General features: G+C 38.6%; 1 protein-coding gene across 11 annotated transcripts in view; it reads left to right on the forward strand.

The window, feature by feature from the left end:
• ARK2N (arkadia (RNF111) N-terminal like PKA signaling regulator 2N) overlaps positions 1-21,000 on the forward strand; it is a 100,664-nt gene that overhangs the window by 40,083 nt on the left and 39,581 nt on the right. For 9 of the 11 annotated variants that reach the window (XR_012325386.1, XR_012325387.1, XM_033837714.2 and 6 more), the window contains 2 exons: positions 6,859-7,041; positions 18,212-18,338. Coding sequence is in view for 9 of the 11 variants with exons in the window: in XM_033837714.2 (XP_033693605.2) it covers positions 6,859-7,041; positions 18,212-18,338 (310 nt within the window). In the remaining 2 variants the exon portion in view is untranslated. The remainder of the gene's footprint in view (positions 1-6,858; positions 7,042-18,211; positions 18,339-21,000) is intronic. The other 2 variants (XM_073790685.1, XM_004317662.4) reach the window with 1 other exon arrangement.

Here is a 21,000-nt window from a genome sequence, read left to right on the forward strand (position 1 = left end):
TTTTGCATCATTGCTTTTGTCATTCCTTAGTGTTAGGTATATTTAACAGCAGAGACTCTAGTCTCTGGGTCAAGGTATAGCTCAGTTTAATTAGATTTATTACTTAAAATTCGTATGCAAGTCAGAATATTAGAAATGAAGTCATTTTAAATGTATTAAATCTGCTGTTAATGAAAGAAATGCTATAGTGATTTCTTTTGTTGAGCAAAACAAAACACCCAGATTGATATTACTGATAATTTTCATTTTTAATATACAGCTAAATTTGCCTGATGGTACAGTTATATGAAAATTATAGGAAAGATGGTGAATAGACTTCATGCTATGTATCATTTGTTTAGAGTAACATATTATAGGCAAGTTATTTTACAGAAGGTGACTTTTAAAAATAATTACCTGTTATATTTTGTTTAACTTGTATTGATTTCCTCTCTTCTGTTGGTATTATTTAAATGGTACAGTGAGGGCACAATGAAAAAGATTTTGTGGAGTTCCACATGTCAGAAAATACAGTATCAAAACAATTTCAGCAAATTTATTAAACTGAAAATTTATTAATTTATTATTAAATTTGTTCTAATAAAAATTGTTCTCAAAGAATAATTCTCAAAATCTTCTCTAAAAATGGTGTATGTGCCCTTAATCACTGTACAGATAAGAAACTTGTCTTTTTAATTTGTCTAGAACAGTTGTATGAGTACATTAATTGTAATCAACGTGAATAACTTCCGAGTTCTATACTTTTCATTTTTTTCTTGATTTCTGTTTTTAATTTCTCTGACGTTTAGGAAAGTTAGTGGGGATTGAAACCAAACTGTTAGTTTACTAGTAATGAGTAGATCTTTTCATAGTATCTTAAATTACTACATCTTAAAATAGAAGACATCCTAAGAAATGAAGGAATAATAATCCACGAGGAAATGTATTCTTTGGTAATGAAGGTATTCATATTATAACTTTAAGATTTGGGAAGAATGTTATCAAATTACTGTGATTTTAATTTTTATTGCATTTTCTTTATATCTTTTACCTAACTCTGCATTTGAAGTGTATCAACTAACCTAGATAAATAAAAATTTTAAAAAAGAAATGTTTCTTGTTACTCTCTTTAGGATCATATTGCATTAGTTATAGTGATTCCCTGCCAGTTAATTCACATTAGGTGTTCCTGAGTCAGGAAACCTGCTTTTCCATAATGGAATTAGGTATCACTAATAATAGATTTTACATGATGTTTTTCGGATAATTTTCAGGTTTTTTTGTAGTTGGTATATCAAAAAAGAAAATAACAAAATACCAGTGTTAACATAAAAGGTGGAGATTCTTCTCTTTTATATGTCCTTCTAAGTTATCCTATTAAAAATTTAGGAATATTTAGAAAATATCAAAATTTAAACTACATTGAGGAATAATCAAAAAGCCGGAATGGATGTGTCTTTTGCAGGGTACATAGACATGAGGATGTAGCTAAAGTCATATCTGATTTTCATCTTCTTCCTTCGTGTATGTAGTACAGATATTTTAGTTTTGTTCTCTATAGATCTGAATCCTCAAAGCAGTAGGTTGTGGATTTGTCCCTGAGATACAAAGATAAATTGAAAGATGGTGACCTCTTCAAGTGCCCTGTTTTCTGTATTTAATCTTGAATATTTCCTTTTACTTCCTCTTTGATACTTTCAAAGTTAACTCTTCATCAGTATCGTAGGTAACTTTTCTGGGTGGGCAAAATGACCTGTTTTTTTGTCAGTATGATGTAAGAACAGATGTAATCCTTAAAACTTTATTCCTCCCTTGGAAACTATAACATCTAAATTTTTCATAATTGAGATGAGTATAATGCGAAAAGTACAAAATAGTTATTGACTCAATTTTATTTTTAAAATGTTTTTTTAACTCTTAAACATAAAATTTCAGTGCATATTGCTGCATTTCATTTTCATTTAGCACTATCTTCTTATTTTTCTTCTTTCTAAAAGAGCTTTATGCTACTGTTATAAAGAAAAGATACACAGTTTTGGTATTTAAAGTTGTTTTTCTAGAGATGGCCCTTTTCTATATAGATTTTTTGTCTTTTCTGGTTGATGTAGTTATCTTTTCCAAGAGATGCTTTGAAAATGACTGTTTTCTTTTTATTCGAATTGTTCTCGCTCCATGTATGTATATATACTGATAGTAATAAAATACAGCATATGTATTCTCAAGTATTTTTTCTCATTTGCAAAATAATCAGTTTTCATCTTGGTAAATATTTAGATGTGTAATGAAAAAGCTGTTTTCTTATTGGATAGGTTCTACCAAAATGCAAATTCCCTTCTGCAACTCTTGAGGTTTTCCCTTTTTCTCAGTCCCTCAGGCCCACACCTTATTCCCCCTACACTTCTTTTCCTTACTTAGTCACCACACACATGCTCCTCCTTCTTAGACTCCTCGCCTAGGTAATTTCTAAGAACTCTTCTTTTAGATGTAACTTTTTGAATCTCACTATCTGGATTGAGGCTGAGTGTGATTTCCACCCCCTCCCACTCTCTCTAGATGTTGTAGATAATGGCACTGGGTTTATTAGGCCCTTTAATGACTGGGGCAACAGAACCTCTGTGGGGTCCTTTGCAGCAAGGTGGATTTTTTTTCTCTCCTAGTGAGGGGTTTGGGGAGATTGGCTGTAGTAAAGAGGAGAGAAGGGATTTATTCTGGGTTTTATTGTATATTACTATAGCCATTGAAATGGGAATTGAATGAGCAAACACTGTATTTGTCCATTTGCCCCACCTTTTCTTGGGCCTAAGACTTAGCAATAGAGAGAGAAGGAGGAGTGGTGTTTCCAGATGTCTCTGGGATACAAGAGGAATTCTGTTTCCTAGATTTGATTAGATTTCATACTGGGAGACTGACAAAACTTGTGTTAGTGCAAGGGCTCTCTCTGTAGGCAAGAATGATGCCAAATATGAAATAATCCCAAATGATCTCTATTTGGCTTTGAAACACTTTCATATGAATACATCCAAGCTGGCATTTCACTTCAAACAAAAATAAAAATACGAAAGCCACATGTGTGATGACCTCATTAATCCCAGCAAAGCATTTACTTAACAAGTGGGTTAATCTATGACCAGTAGAAGGCACCAGCCCAGTCAGTGATGATTTCTCAAAGCTTCTTGCTTGCAGGCTGTGTACAGCAGAGTTTACATACAAAGATAAGCAAGCAAATAATGAAGTAGGGTAGGTGCTAATTATAATGGAAAGGTGGGGCATTGGACCAGTGTTTGAACTATTGTGTTCTGTGTTATGTCTTTAACCTTAACCATAACCCTGTGAACAAACAGTCATACAGTTAAGTAGGCAGGACTTTAACCTACGTATTTGCTGCCAAAAATCTGTGTACTTCCTATGCTGCTCCCAGTCTCATTCTGTATATTTCCCATTCCCTCATCACTGATAACAACTGTAAACTATTCTGGTTTCACCTACCGAGGACTCAAATTTCTCATCTGTAAAATGAGCCTGGTAAATTATGTATTCTGTAGTTCTAAAATTCTGTGCTTTTTGTTGTTAACTTTGAAAAGAGGGATTTGTCAGAGATAAACGTAGTAGAGGATGTTAGGCTTTGGTTTGCTTTGGTTTTTTGTTTCTGTGATTCAAATTTTTTCCATGAGATTTAGAAGAGAACATATTTGAATAAAAGGAAACTAATTCATAAAATTAAACATTTGTCGATAATAATACAGAAGGTTTAAAGTCACACAGGGGTAAACTTCACTGTATCAGGAATGTGTGATGAACAGATACATCTGTATTTTGGTATTTGAAAAGTTAGAACCTGTTTATAGACTAGGAAGTCAGAGAGAGGACACAAACCTATCTAGCATAATATAGACAAGTTGATGTTCTGAAATAAATCATAGTCGGTGGATTGCTTGACCTTTTATTTTTCTTCCCTTGTAATGAGCAGCAAAAATTTCAAGATATTTCAATCAGGAGAAGAAACAGCACTTGGATTAACTACAGACCAAGTAGTTATTAAATAATTGTGTTAAATTTACCTTTATAGAGAGATGCTCTTAATGACTATAGAAAAACTAGTTAAGTTCATCATTATAAATTGATGTTGTAAGATTGACAGATACCAAATGGGAGAATGTACGGTTTGGATAACCTTTTATGTTGTAAACATGGACTGCTTAGTGACTACATTTTAAATTGGAAATGTTTCCATGTGTAATTTTACTTGAAGTGACTCTTTTGATGTTTTTGAAAGTCAAAATAATCTTAGTAGCGGTGCAGTTGTTTTAACAATCAGCGAGAGGAAGGACAGTAGCTTCATGTTTATTCCATCCTGTAATGAATTGGTGGAGTCAAACTGGAAGCGTAGCTAGCTGCTTCTGTTATTAATATGCTGAGTTTTTCTAGCTCCTCCTCAGTGGTTTGATTTTATTTTTTCCTTCAAGAGATACTTATTTTAAAAGGATCTTACCTGTCTCTTAATTCTGCTGTGTAGCAAGAATTGTGTTTTTAAAGAATATCAGAGATTGTCCCCATCAGTTAGCTAATATTCACACTTAGCGGTTCAAAGTCCAAGCCCTGAGGCTAAGTGCTTTGAACACATCTTATTTAATTTTGGTTTGCTAATAAGTATAAGATGACTTTGGAACACAAGATCCTTAATTGTGGGTTCTTGTTGGAAGGCAAAGTTGGAAAGGCAACCTTTCCTTTACTTTATTAAAGTTGATATAGTACTGACTTGTCATTGTTTGAATATACTAGATATAAAAATTGACAGTGATAATTTATTTTAATTTTTAAGTATAATTAAAATGTGAAAATATTACTGTCTTTGTTTATGATGAATACTAAATTTAAGCTAAGCTATAAGGTGTGCTGTTTGGAAATATGGAAGATACAAGAATGAAGCCAGATAACAAGTTTATGCTTGTATATCCTACTGATGAAGACTTTCAGACAAGTTATTTCCATGGGTAGGTGATGTTACTCTGCATGTACATATACACTTATACTTTTTGCATGATTTCACATGTAGGAGTGGTACAATTTTGACTTGACTGTTGACCTGTTGCCTCAATTTGGTTGTGGTGGGGGGAATGTGAGGGCAAGAGGTTGTGAATGGTATTTGTGATATAAATTTTAAAATAAATCACTATTTTTTTTTTCAAACACAAAACACTTAATAAAGCCCTTTTAAAAATAGAACATTTGGTCAAATAGTCAATATTGTACTTGACCCTCATATTTTCTGCAACCAACTATTTGGACATCACACAGTATCTTATTATTCCATAATAATCATTTTGAACTCTGACGAGAACTCCATAAATGTTACAGCTTTCTTTTCTTTTTTAGAAAAGAAAAACCTCAGACATGAACCAGTTTTTTGCTATTTGATCTAAAATCCATTGCTAACTGATACTGAGGCCACACTCTTGAATTTTATGAACATGATTTACCCTTTTGGGAATTGGAAATTATTCTTAAGTAGTCAACTGAAATTGTCATGATCGTCAGAATTTCATATTGTGACATGTCTGTTCCTTATACGGTGGCACTTAACAACTCATTTGCTTTTATGTTTGGTCATTTTTTATTTTAAAAATGTTGCTACATAAACCTATGGCTTGGGAACTTAGTCTTAAGGGATAAGTACCCCAAGTGTGTTCCATGTTTTGTTTAGTGACAGTTTACACAATGGATGTTTGTATTAAAACAGTAATCCTTCATTGTGTTCTATTTTAATGATTCGTTGGCATATGTATTCTTTCATAGTCAAGAGTTTCATAAAATAGGTCTGTTTAATGTTAATTTGTTGGATTATATTAAGAAATCTTTATGGAAATAAGTGATTTGCTTGCACTTCATAAATAGCTCTTGGGGGAGGAAAAGCATTTTATTTTAAAATGGCAGTAGTAGTAAGGGATGTGTTTCATAGTTGACTGAAAACTTTATTTTTGCTTTCTGCTTTTATATTAGAAAAGGGTAGCATTTTAAAGCATGTATCTATTTTACAAGCATGAATATTGAATTATTTTAGCATGAATCACTGCAGTATAATTACTTCAGAGCTCAGCTGCCATTTTCAGCTAGTTAGGGTGATTTGGAGGTAGAAGGGATCTCTTTTTTCTAAGAATTTTAACATCTTCCTCTCAAATAACCCATAAGGTTGTGTATCATTTCCTTGGAGTTTGAGCTGGTTGTTTTTGTCAGGGAAAATAAAATAGAAATATCCCTCATAAGACATCCAAAGCAAAATCCTGAAGATGGATTTCATGAGCATTGTCTTTTTGTAGCATATTGTAAGATGCATAACATCCCTACTATTATAAAAGAGCTTTACTGGAAATAGATGTCAGTCAAGTAGAGCTCTTAAAGTAGAAAAATATATATTTGATTTTCTTCTCTGAATCTATTAGGGACTTCTAGTATTAGCTACTAAGAGGAAGAAACTAGATTCATTCTCTTAAAATATAAATTGAGCTTAATAGTTTGCCTCAGTGTTTTTCTTTAAAAAATCAGTTTCACTTTCACTGTAGAGTCTTCCCCTTTTTCTTAATCTTTTGCTCTTTAGGAGAATGACAGGAATTCAGTGTAACTTTTGTTCAGTATATTCTTGTCTTTGTTCTTCATAATAACACCCTTTTCCCTCCTTGCCAAATGTGTCCCTCATCTTTGTAAGCTCGGGTTATCTCTTTCACTTTCATATCATGTACAAAATATTAGATTGTATAAAGTGCAGCTTTTCTGACCATGTAGAATCATAAGATAAAGACAACTGGCATTTAGGGGGCTCTTAGTTGCAGAAGTATTTTTCACCCCACAAGTTAGATACAAGTATACATTTTCTTTCCTCCCTAGATGGACCTCCAGTTGTAGCTCATTATGATATGTCTGACACCAGCTCTGAGCCAGAAGTGGTAAATGTGGACAATTTATTGGCGGCTGCAGTAGTTCAAGAGCACAGTAATTCTGTAGGAGGCCAGGACACAGGAGCTACCTGGAGGACCAGCGGGCTTCTAGAGGAGCTGAATGCAGAGGCAGGTTGGTCTCCCTCCCCCGCTCCCCCCTTTCTCTGATGGTATAGTATGCATGTGTCCTGGCAGCTATTTTCCTTGCTGAGGAGAGCAGACCAACTAAGAGACATCTGGCATTAGATGATTGTGGCTTCCAGGGTGCCCTTTATAACAGAAAAGATTTGGGTAGCATGTCATTCGTCTTTCCTAATCACAAGAAAGCAAAAATGAGAATATCTAAGACAGTAATTGTAGGCATCGGTAGATTTCAGTATATGTACTTCTTGAGTTAAAAATGCCTAACATGTAAAAATTACCCAGATGACCTGATACTACCTCCCACCCCCACCCGCAATCCCATCCCCCCTTCTTAGTGGTTTCACTCACTTATGGACCTTATAGTTTGGGGAGGGAGCTGTTACAATTTGCCCTGTGGGGCTGTTGCAGTGCAGTGCTGCACTGTTTCTTCTGCCTCAGTGTGCAGTGTCCCTGTTAATTCCTTTACAGTTGTTCTCATTTTGTCTTTTCCAACTCCTTTCCGTTGCTGTCTCTGTTATCTCAGGAAAATCTCTCTACCTGTCTTACATTGTTTATCTTGGTTCTGGGATGATTCTTAAGAGTGATATTTTATTCTCTGAGAAACCTATTGCTGTTACCTTTGAAAACCTTGCACAGTGCCTCCAAGTCTCCTTCATTATGTTCCTCAAAACTCTTTCTTCCAACATTCTTTCTAATTTAAACCTTTTTCTAAAAGTACTAGTGCTTTTAGAAAAGTTTAAGAAAAAAGGTAGAAGGGATTGAGAGACAGACTGCTTATGTAGTGTGTATTTTCTTTAGTGCCATAGAAGGATTATAGTTTTCTAGTTAAATTATAAATTGCGTTGGCTTAATAACTACCTAAAACATTATTTTTATGGGAAATGAGTTTTTATTACAAAAGTAACAGTGGGTTATAATTTAGAACTTTTTATATTTAAATTGTTTAAAAGGGGAGACAGAACTCCACAGATCATTGTCATTAATTGTTCATTTCATAATCTTTGATTGAAACTGAATAAAAAAGTTTCTCTTATTTGTTGAGCTTCTGATTAATTTATTGTGACTAATTTTGGAACAGGACCTGGATTTAGTTTTAACTGTGTTGTGACTGCTAACTGCCTATTTAACCTTGGACAAGGTGATTCTCCTCTGGACTTCAGTTTTTATATGTATAAATGCTTGATTTGCCCAACAAGGATCTTTTAAGTATTTATTAATGTGTATAAGTACTTTGAAAAGAATCAAGTAGTAATACTTTATATCAAAGGGGAGTAGTTTATCTTAATTTTCATCCATTGACAGTTAAGTGATCCGTTCTACTTCAATTTTACTACCCTGTTTCCTTAGTCTTGCCATGAAATGTAGACCACTTTATAGTAAATTCTTAGGAAAAATATGAACAATTACTTTTTGTTATTTTGCTTTTCATACAGAGAATTTTAATATTAGTTTGAACTATATGGAATTGTTAATATTTGACTTTCTCATCTACAACAAATTTAGCAGTTTAATATGAGTTAACCTAAAAGTGCAAGGCTTGGGGTCTTACAGTATCATTAAAGTCACTAGCATTGGGTGGGGGGGGGGGGAGCATCACATTTTCAGGTTCAAGTAATTGTTAGCTTGATTATTTAAAAATACCACTAGCCTTTGGTGCTTAGCTCTAAGAAATAAAACATGGCAAAAATATTTGAGGAGGGGAACAGCCCCTCTCTACTCCAAAGCTCCCCTGAATTTGGTATTTAATGTCTGGCATTCCTGTGTATTCCTCCATACTTCTGCTGCATTTGTTTTGTATCTGTAAACAAGCATGTTTTAATACTAATTAGTATTACATAGAAGGCAATCATTTGCAACTTGCTTTTTTAGTTCAACATGTTGTGAAGTTTGTTCTTGTTGATGTGTTGCTATAGTTCATTTACTTTTCACTGCTATTTAGTATTCCAGTATATGACTATATCATAATAGACTTACCCATTGTCTTCTTGGACAGTTAGGGTACTATTCCAAATGATGCTGCCATTGACATTTCCTGTACATGTCTCTTGGTACATGTGTAGAGAAAGCACATGTGTGTGCTTTCTCTATATATTACAAATCATGTGTAGATCTTTGTATATTGTAGGACATGGACATCACTGTTCAAGAGATCCCCATGATATTTTCTTATGAAGCCATTTATTGTCTCATTCAAAGTTTTGGGTTTTTTTTAATATCTAACATGCAGGTCTGTGAGTAATAAATAAAACTTAATAATACACTGTAGTCTTGATGTAATTATCATAGTGGGAACCCATCTTGTGAATTTGAATATACTTACTATATCATAACAAAATGTTCATAGAATTTATTCTCAATTGCCAGTTTATAGTTTTGATACTTGGGAGTATTAGTATCAATAAGATGGTCATTCTTGAGTTTGGAGTTTAAGATAAATGTTGTAATGGTTAATCTGAGTTTTCCTTCTCTCCCTCCCAATAAAATAAAAACCCAGTCACTGAACTAATTAATTAATAGCAGCAGTGGCTAACTGATAGCAGCATCTCAGACCAGGTCTACAGTCCCACTCCATTTAGAATCACATAAGCAATCATTAGGGATAGAGTAGCTTATCTCTTTTTCTAAGCAATTAGATGATGTTCTTGTATGCAAAATAGTTTTTACTGTTTAGTTTTAGTTTCAACCAAGGAAAAAGAGTTGAAATTAGGAAAGCCATTGGTCAAGAAAACTTTCTGACCCAGAAAACTTTCTGAACTTTCCATTTCAGCTCTTGCCATATGTTTACTCCTTCTCACTTGATGCTAGAAGTGGACAGTATAGTGGGTGGCAGCCTGCTGCCAGCAAACAGCCTGATTTTGAACCAGCAGAGCCACTTGCATACTGTGTGACTTCAGGTAAATTATGTAAAGCCTCAGTTTTCCCTATCTACAAAACTTGGATAAAACTAGTGTCCACCCCAAGAGGTTATTATACTGTTATGTGGAATAACATATAATGTGATTCATATAGGATGAAGTACACAGCAGGCCCTCAGGAATGCTAACTGGCATTATGTTAATACATTTATGCTGAAGTAGACTAAGAAAGTGATTTATGGACCCAGTCAGTGGATTTCTAATTTATTCTCCTGCCCTGGAATGAGTTGCTCTTGCTGCAGTATTTCCTAAACTTTACCTGAGCATAGAAATTACCTGGAGTGCTTATAAATATTCAGACTCCTAGATTTCTCCCTGAAAATCTTGTAAATAGATCTGAAATGGTGTCTGGGAATCTGTTTTTAATAACTTTTGCATCGGACATGTTTAGGAAACTGTACCAGTATATCTGAAAATAGCTTGATTTTTGCTTATTGCTAATAACAGCTCACTGTAAACATAAATGTAGATGAGGCTAAAAGAAGCAGAAGTCTGAAGTACTCTTAGTGTGGAAGGCTTATAATTATTACACTAAATTTATTTATGTATTTATGCCCCCGGAAATTAAAAATTCTAAACAAATGATCTCATTTTTTCCATCAGCCTTCTTATTAAGAAGGTAGACTATGAGCATTTTCCCCATCCTTAAAATAGGTCTGGTAATCTTGATTTGTCCATAATACAAGCTTAGTTGTAGTGAAGAGAAAAAAATCTTGGGTTTCCTGTTCTTAGAGTAGGGCTTTTTATGATCAGACCAAAATGACCATGTTTCTATTGTTAGCACTATTATTTTTTAATATGTTTGTTTATTTATTCATGGCTATGTTAGGTCTGCATTGCTGCGCGCGGGCTTTCTCTAGTTGCAGTGAGTGGGGGCTACTCTTCGTTGCTGTGCGTGGGCTTCCCATTGTGGTGGCTTCTCTTGCTGCGGAGCACGGGCTCTAGGTGCGCAGGTTTCAGTAGTTGTGGCGTGGGGGCTCAGTAGTGGTGGCTTGGAGGCTCTAGAGCGCAGGCTTCGTAGTTGTGGTGCATGGGCTTAGTTGCTCTGCGGCATGTGAGATCTTCCTGGATCAGGGCTCAAACCTGTGTCCCCTGCATTGGCAGGCGGATTCTTAACCACTGTGCCACCAGGGAAGCCCTCTATTGTTAGCACTTTAAAATCATTGTATCAAGTCTTGTGAAGGAGATCAAGTTTCCTCTTGTTCAGCTGGTACATGTGGACTGTAAGATTTTAAATTTCTGATCTCCTTTTCTCCCACTTTTTAAAGTTTTTAATATTTTTGTTGAAAAAATTTAACACACGGTAATAATTTGTTTGCTTTAAAGCTAAATGAGTAGTGATTTAAGATAGTAATCTTTTTTATACCTAGCATGCCACTGTCATCCAGTATGTAATAATTTTATATACTTCAAATAGTCTTAGGACTAGTTCTTAGTAGATATATGATTTAAAAAGAAAATGTTTGCCATGATAATTTAATTACTACCTTTTCTACTTTCTGATTTATTTATGTGTTGAAAAGATCTGTAGTGGGAGGACAAAAATTTAAAATTTTCTGATAGAGTGAAAGCAGTTATCTTTCCAAAGAGCTACACAGGGAAAGACCTACACAGAGACGGCCAGATGCCACAATAACTAAATATAAATCCTCTGCTTTATTTTCAGTTTAATATATGGTAATTGTGGTATTTACACTTTTTCTACAGAGCTTATTCTTGTTCTAGAATAGGAGTAGATTACTACCACTGACAGTATTTGAAGAACCTTATAACATCTTTGACTCACTTTTGTGTATGCTTTAGGCACTGCTTTGCCATTGGATTCCTTTGAGGTCAAGGGGGGCTGGTGCAGTGTGCATATGGCCCAAAGGCCAGAAGAGTGTTGGGCTCTGCACTAGAACTTCCAAAAGAATGTGTGACTTGCTGAAGAGGGTTACATTGAGAGAAAAGGACTAATTGTCCTGGCTCTGAAATAGAGGAGGGGATGCATTCCTGGCTGTTGGAGAATGCCATGGTGTCTCTTACAGAGCATGGGATCCCACAGATTTTGGTGTAGATCCCAGCTGACTTGTTACCTGAGTGGCACATTTTATTTAATGGCTCTGAGAGGAAATGTGGTAGAACACTCACACCATTAGTCTAGAGTTGTTAACACTCACCAGGAAATTCGTTTGTACCTTCCCACTCCACCTCATCCCCTGCCCTGCCCGCCTCCCCTGTTTTATCTTGTACTGACTTTTAGACCAAGCAATAAAGATAATGGCTACAAGAGCAGACCCTGATTTTAAGTGATCAGTTTTAGAGCATCATACAGGTTCTTTAACAATACTAAATGCCAGCAAATTTGGATTATAAATTTTATGGCCAAAAGTGCACCGCCAAAATGGTTTGGATTGATCTGATAATGTAAAAGCAATATGTAAATTATTAGTTTCTGAATACATAATGGATGAATAAAGTTAGAAGAATCTTAAATTTGGGTGATACTTAACTTGCTTTTTTTTAAAGATTTTAAAAAATATATTTATTTATTATTATTTATTTTTTGGCTGTGTTGGGTCTTCGTTGCTGCGCGTGGGCAGGGGCTACTCTTCATTGTGGTGCACAGGCTTCTCATTGCAGTGGCTTCTCTTATTGCAAAACACAGGCTCTAGGCACGTGGGCTTCACTAGTTGTGGCACGCGGGCTCAGTAGTTGTGGCTCGCGGGCTCTAGAGCACAGGCTCAGTAGTTGTGGTGCACAGGCTTAGTTGCTCCGAGGCATGTGGGATCTTCCTGGACCAGGGCTCGAACCCGTGTCCCCTGCATTGGCAGGCGAATTCTTAACCAGTGCACCACCGTGGAAGCCCCTGCTTTTCTTAAGATATAAAATTATGAGCAAAAGTTAGCATAGTAATTTTTCATTTCGTTCCTCTTTAAAAAAGAAAAAGGCAGAGTGATGATATTTCCTGATCTGAATTGAGGCTATGTAGGTCATAGGGTCAGGATGAGGGGCCTAATCAATGAAGACTCGTTATTTGGAAATATTGATGACTGTGACATTTCACAGAACATTCCACAAATTGGAATTATAAATTAGAACTATGGAAATAGAGCTGGACACAGAGCTACTAAGAATTAACTAATTCTGTCATGTTCTTGTTGTGTTTTCTTAATTTCTGTTGTTTAAAAGCATTGAGTAATCAAGGAAGAAGAGTTAGGTTATAGCAACCATGACTTCTTACAATTTGCCTTTTCAGTTTGGTTTAATTCAATTAGCTTCTTTATTTTTAGTATGGTTAGGGCTGAGCCCGTTGCTGTGAGTCTGCCACAGGGGGTTTTAAGTATCTCTTGGGGCTCTCTACTCTTTGCTTCTTAGTGAGTAGGCATGGAGAGCTTGGGGGTGGCTGTCCATACAAATAATGAGCATTCATATAATAATGAGTAATAGTGATAGCAGGACTTAAAGTGGAGAGGGGAAGGAGAGAGGGGGAAGAAAGAAAGAAACTAAGTGCCAATAATGTTTCACATTGAGTGAAACTTCTAGAGTGAAAGGAAAACTTGGAAGATAAGGACTGCTGGTGTTGGTACTTGAGGATGGAGGACAGTAGTTTGTAAGTGATCGTGATCCCCAACCTGAGGTGTAGGAGTCAGAGGCCTGCAGGGGAGGCAGCATTTTCAGGAAAGTCAGGTTTCCACAAGGAGGTGAAGAGAAGGTTCAGTGCCGTTTTCCATAGAGCTAGCACTCCAGAGGGCAGTGGAGTGGAAGAGTTGTAGGAAGGGGAGTAATAGGTGGCTGGGGCAAAGGAGAATAACAACTGAGTAGGGGACAAGACAGACAAGTGGATGGTCCCAGAGGGTTGTATATTTTGTGAGTGGCGAGGAGGGTGGAAGTACGTTTTACTTCTCATAACCATTGGTTTTCCTCCTACCTCTTCCTGATGCTTTCTCATTTCGAACTGGCGGCGTTTTTGGACTCATACTGTTACTTCCACTGCACTATTCCTCTACCTCATTGAACCTATCACCCAGTCCTTTTTCACCTCCCCCTAGCTGCATTTCTTTACCTATCTAGCATATGTTAAGCCCAACTCTCCTTTACCGATATCCTCAGCTCCTCGTATAGTTGGCTTTCCTGTTGTACCCAGCTGGCCAAGTCTGATCTCTGGATGCACACTCACAGCCTTTATCCACACTGGAGTTGATTTTTCATGTAGTTGGAAAGTTGTGGGTCATATTAACTTCCTTATCTGCAATCTCATCCTGGCTCTCAGTGCTGCCCAGCACCTTCCCCCTTTCCGTAGGCAGCATTCTTTCTTCACAGTGGCTACTTCACTTTTCTAAGCCGACTCTGCTGCCCTACCCACACCTGTGCTCTGCAGATGGTCTTTCTGCATTCTTCTTTTTTCTTTTTTTTTTGCGGTATGTGGGCCTCTCACTGTTGTGGCCTCTTCCGTTGCGGAGCACAGTCTCCGGACGCACAGGCTCAGCGGCCATGGCTCACGGGCCCAGCCGCTCCGTGGCATGTGGGATCTTCCCAGACCGGGGCACGAACCCGTGTCCCTTGCATCGACAGGCGGACTCCCAACCACTGCACCACTAGGGAAGCCCCTTTCTGCATTCTTTACAGATCAAGATTACCTCAGCTTTCTGCCATCAAAGCTATTCTCTGCCTTTTTTTTTAAATATGGCCAGTAAAAATACTACATGCACATACGCATCCCCCTCCCTCAAACCCATATTCCTCTCAGTACCGTCTATTGCCTTTTCCTCCATAGCCAGACTTCTTAAAATGTGTCTGCTCTTCCTTCCCTTCCATTCTTCTTCGGCTTGCTTTGCTACATTAGCTTCAGCCCCATCATTCCTCTGAGGTTCCCCTGGCCAAGGTCATGTATGGTCATCCTTATCACCAATTCTAGTGGCCTCTACTTAGTTCCTCCTCTTACTGGGCCTCTGTACTGGGCATTGTTAAGCACTTCTTCCTAGAAATGCTCTTTTTATGGTGCCCTGGCTTCATATCTTCAGGTTTTCTTTCTCTGTCTCTTGCTGAACCTTGGTGAGCTCCTCTTCCTGTGCCCGTCCCTTAATTATTGGTGTTTATCAAGGTTCTCTTCTAAGCCCCCTTCACTCCTCTGGATGACCTTTATCTCCCCACCTGTTGGGAGGACTTATCAAATCTGTTATTTCCTCTCTAGACCTCTGACCTGAGCTTTAGAACAGTAGTACCTTCAACTGCCTATTGGACATCTCAACAGCACATTATCATCCTAAGCAACCACCCTCACATGTTCATTGGTGCACTGAATGGCACTGTATCCAGTTACCTAAATCAGAAACCTAGGCATCGTTTTTACTTTGCCTGATTCCCAACATTACTCACCCTTTGTACTTAGAGAAACACAATATTTCTCCTTTTGTTTCATTCCTAGTTCAGCCATAGTCATTTCTTACCCAGGAAACTATAGCAGTCTAACTGGTTTCCTTGCCTCTAGTATTTCTTGCCCTGCTACTGTTTCCATTTCCATACTCCAAAAGGAAAAATTTCAAAATACAAAATCAGATCATGTCATTCCTCTACTGAAATCCTTCATTGGCTTCCTACTTCTTAAGGTCAAGTCCAGACTCCTTACGCATGATCTGACCTCTGCTGACTTTGCCAGCTCATTTCTCATTACTTTTTTTTTTTTACTACCATTATCCCAAATCTCACCAAACTTTTATACCCTCAAGGGCACACAGTGTTCCTTATGGTACTTCCCTTCACCTGTGCCTGCTCTTCCCCGAGAGCTCAGTGTCCTTGATTATCCTCAAGTCCAGGAAACATTCCTTTTCTCTGTGCATCCAGGGCATTATTATTTACCTCCCTGTCAGACTAGTTTTCAAGCCATAATGCAGTGGACTGCTTTTTTTATCCCTGACTATATTGTAAGCTCGTTGAGGGTGGAAACTGCCTCCCTTGTTTATTCCCTGTAGTATTCCTGGCACTGAGCACAGTGCACAGCATATCATAAACAAATATTTATTTTAGAAACAAATAGATAAAGTAGACTGTTATAGCTGCGCAAAGCAAGGCTGCTCAAAATACTGAATATGGGCAAGTTGAAGGTTTGGGAAAAAGGGAGACTCAATTTGTATTCCTCCGTAGCAGTGCCGTAGGAACCGTGTTCATGACGACAGTCTTAACTACAACATTTAAGTAGAAATTGGATAAAAGACTTGGCTGCAAGCAAAGTATTGGGGTCAGAGCAAGAATCTAGGTATACCAAATCCAGACTTAACCAATTGCACTTAAGTAACCACCCTAGCTTTAACAAAACTGGGTTTTGTCTGGTGGATGCCACCTTTTGTATGCTTGTAGGGTTCAGTACCACTGCCCACACCACGTAGAATCCTATCTAGATTATTTTTTAATACAGAAGGTTAACAAGCCTATGCAGACTAATACAATCTCAATCACCAGTTGTATCTAGAAGCCTTCTTAATCTTCTGTTTTCTCATATGTGCATCATTTTCAATGGAAGAAAAAGAGTAGAAATAATATTAGAGAATTGTAAAAAGAGACCCACAATCATATTCAAATTTGATTACTTTTCATAGTTTTTAACTAGCCCATACATATTTTTATCTTGTTATATGTAACTCTTTGTATGCTATACTTACACTTTTCCCAAATTTCTACATAGCACTCCAGTGACTATCGTTTGACATCATGACACTTTGCTTATTTAAAGTTTTTGCTGTTAGGCTAAATTCTCAGAGATGGGATTATAGGGTCAGAGAGTGTAAAAATTGTAAGGCTTTTGCTTTGGAATTGTCCATGATTTTCCAAAAGGGTTATACTAGAAGTTGGCAGGAGTATGAAAGTACAAGGTGTCTTAATGACCTTGAAGCATTGAAGTGATGAGGTGAGAGGGGAAGAGAAAGCTGTGTACATAAAATCTTATTTATATTGGTTTAACTTTTATGATGTGTCACAAAGGATTTTTTTTTAAGTAGGGAGAAATAATTTTGTATCAGATGACAATATATTCAATTAAAAATACCCTTTAAAGAGTAAATGAAAATTTGTACCTGTTACGACTCTATTTATTCCATGTTAACTCCTAGATATTCTAAAATTCATCCTTTTAAGTCAGAACATTCAAGAGCTGAGTACATAGGTTGAATTTTAACCCTTTTTTTTTTTGGCCCCAACCGGGGATTGAACCCACACCCTCAGCAGTGAAAGCTTGGAGTCCTAACCATTGGACTGCCAGGGAACTCCCTTGGGTCCGATTTTGTCAAATCTACATTCCTTAGGAGAAAATTGTTAAAATTGTTTAAAATTGAGATAAGATTGTTAAATCTTTCATAAGGCATCCCAGTATAAATATGATATTAGTGATCCTATTATTTACTCCATTTGTGCCGTTGAACTTGCTTGCTTGCTTGCTGCGTTGGGTCTTCATTGCTGCGCGTGGGCTTTTCTCTAGTTGTGGCGAGTGGGGGCTACTCTTCGTTGCAGTGCACGGGCTTCTCATTGCAGTAGCTTCTCTTGTTGCGGAGCACGGGCTCTAGGTACGCGGGCTTCAGTAGTTGTGGCACACGGGCTCAGTAGTTGTGGCTCGCGGGCTCCAGAGTGCAGGCTCAGCAGTTGTGGCGCATGGACTTAGTTGCTCCGCAGCATGTGGGATCTTCTGGACCAGGGCTCGAACCCATATCCCCTGCATTGGCAGGCGGATTCCTAACCACTGCGCCACCAGGGAAGTCCCCTTTTGAGCTTTTCTGGTTTAGAATTTTGTTCTATTAAAATGATAAGCAGTAGAGAACCCCATTGACCTCTAAGTGGTGACAAACCTGTCATATGCAGGTCATTTAAAAGCAGACTAGATTTGAATGCATAAAGCATTATAGAATGAAGTAGAGTATAATTACAGTTTATATATACCTATAGTTAGATATATATATTTGTCAGAGTACTCCAAAGTTTTTTCTCCTAAGGGATGCGAGTAGAAAGTGAGAGACTTGAAGTTCTTACTTTTATATACGTCCATGTTGTTTCAGCATTCATTTAACAATGTGCATGTATTCTGTTTAATAATTTTTTTTTTTTAACAGAACACTGCCCAGTTTCCTTCACATGGGTAACAATTTCGCTGAGGCAAGCTTTCATGAGGGGATTCTGTTTCAGTGATTAAACTGGGAGGAGAAATCTGTCAGTGAGTTGTTTCTGCTGCTTATAAGGAGTCAAAATGTAGTGCTTATTTTTTTTCCCCTTCTGTCTCAGGTCATTTGGATCCAGGATTCCTAGCAAGTGACAAAACATCTGCTGGCAATGCACCACTCAACGAAGAAATTAATATTGCTTCTTCAGATAGTGAAGTGGAGATTGTGGGAGTTCAGGAACATGCAAGGTAGGATATTAATTGGAGAGAAGAAAATGGTATGGCATGCCATGGCATGGCTGGCATGAATGGTGGGGCTATTTCTCAAATTCCTGTGGTTAAAGAAATACATTTTGATTCTAGACACGTATGAGCTTCAGAATGTGTTGCATATTGTCTTATATGAAGAACATCTTGGTCACACATGTATGTGAAACAGAACTAATGTTTGTCGCTTATTTTTAACAAATGTCTAGGTGGCTTGACTGAGTTTTCTGGTATGGCATAAGTATCACCGTACTCCCCCCCACCCCCAATCCATATGGTCTTGCCTTTCACTTTATCTTGAAATATTTTGGAAGCAAATAATTGAGAAATCTGCATTTGACATCATACCTCTTCCTAGAGCACCTCTTTTTTTTTTTTTAACATCTTTATTGGAGTATAATTGCTTTACGTTATTGTGTTAGTTTCTGCTGTATAACAAAGTGAATCAGCTATACGTATACATATATCCCCATATCCCCTCCCTCTTGCGTCTCCCTCCCACCCTCCCTATCCCACCCATCTAGGTGGTCACAAAGCACGAGCTGATCTCCCTGTGCTATGCGGCTGCTTCCCACTAGCTATCTAGCTATCTAGCTTCCCACTAGCTATCTATTACATTTGGTAGTGTATATATGTCCATGACACTCTCACTTCTTCCCAGCTTACCTTTCCCCCTCCCTGTGTCCTCAGGTCCATTCTCTACGTCTGCGTCTTTATTCCTGTTCTGCCCCTAGGTTCTACAGAACTATTTTGTTTTAGATTCCATATATATGTGTTAGCATACGGTATTTGTTTTTCTCTTTCTGACTTACTTCACTCTGTGTGACAGACTCTGGGTCCATCCACCTCACTACAAATAACTCAATTTCGTTTCTTTTTATGGCTGAGTAATATTCCATTGTATATATGTGTCACATCCTCTTTATCCATTCATCTGTCGATGGACACTTAGGTTGCTTCCATGTCCTGGTAGAGCACCTCTCCTTATCTTTCATGAAAGGTTGCAAGTTACTTTGGTCAGTTCCTGATAGTGTATTTCTAGTGATGTTTGTGTGATTTAGGGAATCTTGTTTCTTAGGAATTAAAAAAAAAAAGCCACAAGACATCAAATTAGTGTACAGTATTATGGAAATAATTTTATAAGGTTTGTCATTCTTTAAGGTAGTGGTGAGCAGATTACAGCCCATGGGCCAGATCTGGCCTGCTGCCTGTTTTTATATGGACCTCAAGCTAAGAATGATTTTTACATTTTTAAATGGTTGGGGGAAAAAAAATCGAAAGAAGACATCTTTTGTGACATGAAAATTGTATGAAATTCAAATAGAATTTATTTATCCATAAATAAAGTTTCGTTGGAATAGAGCCACGTTTGTTCACTTACATATTGTCTATGGCTGTTTTGCACTCCAGTGGCAGAATTGAGACGTTTCATCAGACACTCTAGGGCCTGCCGAGCCAAAGATATTTACTGTCTAGCTCTTTGCAGAAAAACTTTACTGACTCTTGCTTTAAGATACAGTCCTGAAGAAATCATGTAAGGAGAAGAGTAAGACGCGGAGATCACCTTCCTCTCCACAGATACACCAGAAATACATCTACGCGTGGAGCAACTCCTACAAAACACCTACTGAACGCTGGCAGAAGACCTCAGACCTCCCAAAAGGCAAGGAACCCCCCACGTACCTGGTTAGGGCAAAAGAAAAAACTAAACAGAGACAAAAGGATAGGGACGGGTCCTGCACCAGCGGGAGAGAGCTGTGAAGGAGGAAAAGTGTCCACACACTAGGAAGCCCCTTCGCGGGTGGAGACTTCGGGAGGCGGAGTGGGGGAGCTTGGGAGCCGCGGAGGAGAGCACAGCAACAGGGGTGCGGAGGGCAAAGCGGACAGATTCCAGCGCAGAGGATCGGGCCGACCGGCACTCACCAGCCGAGAGGCTTGTCTGCTCGCCCGCCGGGGCGGCCGGGACTGGGAGCTGAGGCTCCGGCTTTTGTCGGAGCGCCGGGAGAGGACTGAGGTTGGCGGCGTGAACACAGCCTGCAGGGCGTTGGTGCGCCGCGGCTGGCCGGGAGAGAGTCCGGGGAGGGGTCTGGACCTGCCGAAGAGGCAAGAGACTTTTACGTCCCTCTTTGTTTCCTGGTGCACGAGGAGAGGGGATTAAGAACGCTGCTTGAGAGAGCTCCAGGGACGGGCGCGAGCCGCGGCTAAGAGTGCGGAGCACAGAGACGGACATGGGACGCTAAGGCCGCTGCTGCCGCCGCCAGGAGGCCTGTGTGCGAACACAGGTCACTAGCCACACGCCCTTCCGGGGAGCCGGTGCAGCCCGCCACTGCCAGGGTCCCGGGATCCAGGGACGGCTCCCCGAGAGAGCGCACGGCGCGCCTCAGGCTGCAGCATCACGCCGGCCTCTGCCGCGGCAGGCCCGCCCCGCACTCCGTGACCCTCCCTACCCCCCGGCCTGGGTGAGCCAGAGCCTCCGAAGCAGCGGCTCCTTTAACCTCGTCCTGTCTGAGCAAATAACAGACGCCCTCCGGCGACCTACACGCACAGGCGGGGCCAAATCCAAAGCTGAGCCCCTGGGAACTGTCAGAACAAAGAAGAGAAAGGGAAATCTCTCCCAGCAGCCTCAGAAGCAGCGGATTAAAGC

This window comes from Tursiops truncatus, chromosome 13, assembly GCF_011762595.2.
Source record: "Tursiops truncatus isolate mTurTru1 chromosome 13, mTurTru1.mat.Y, whole genome shotgun sequence".
Classification (NCBI taxonomy): domain Eukaryota; kingdom Metazoa; phylum Chordata; class Mammalia; order Artiodactyla; family Delphinidae; genus Tursiops; species Tursiops truncatus.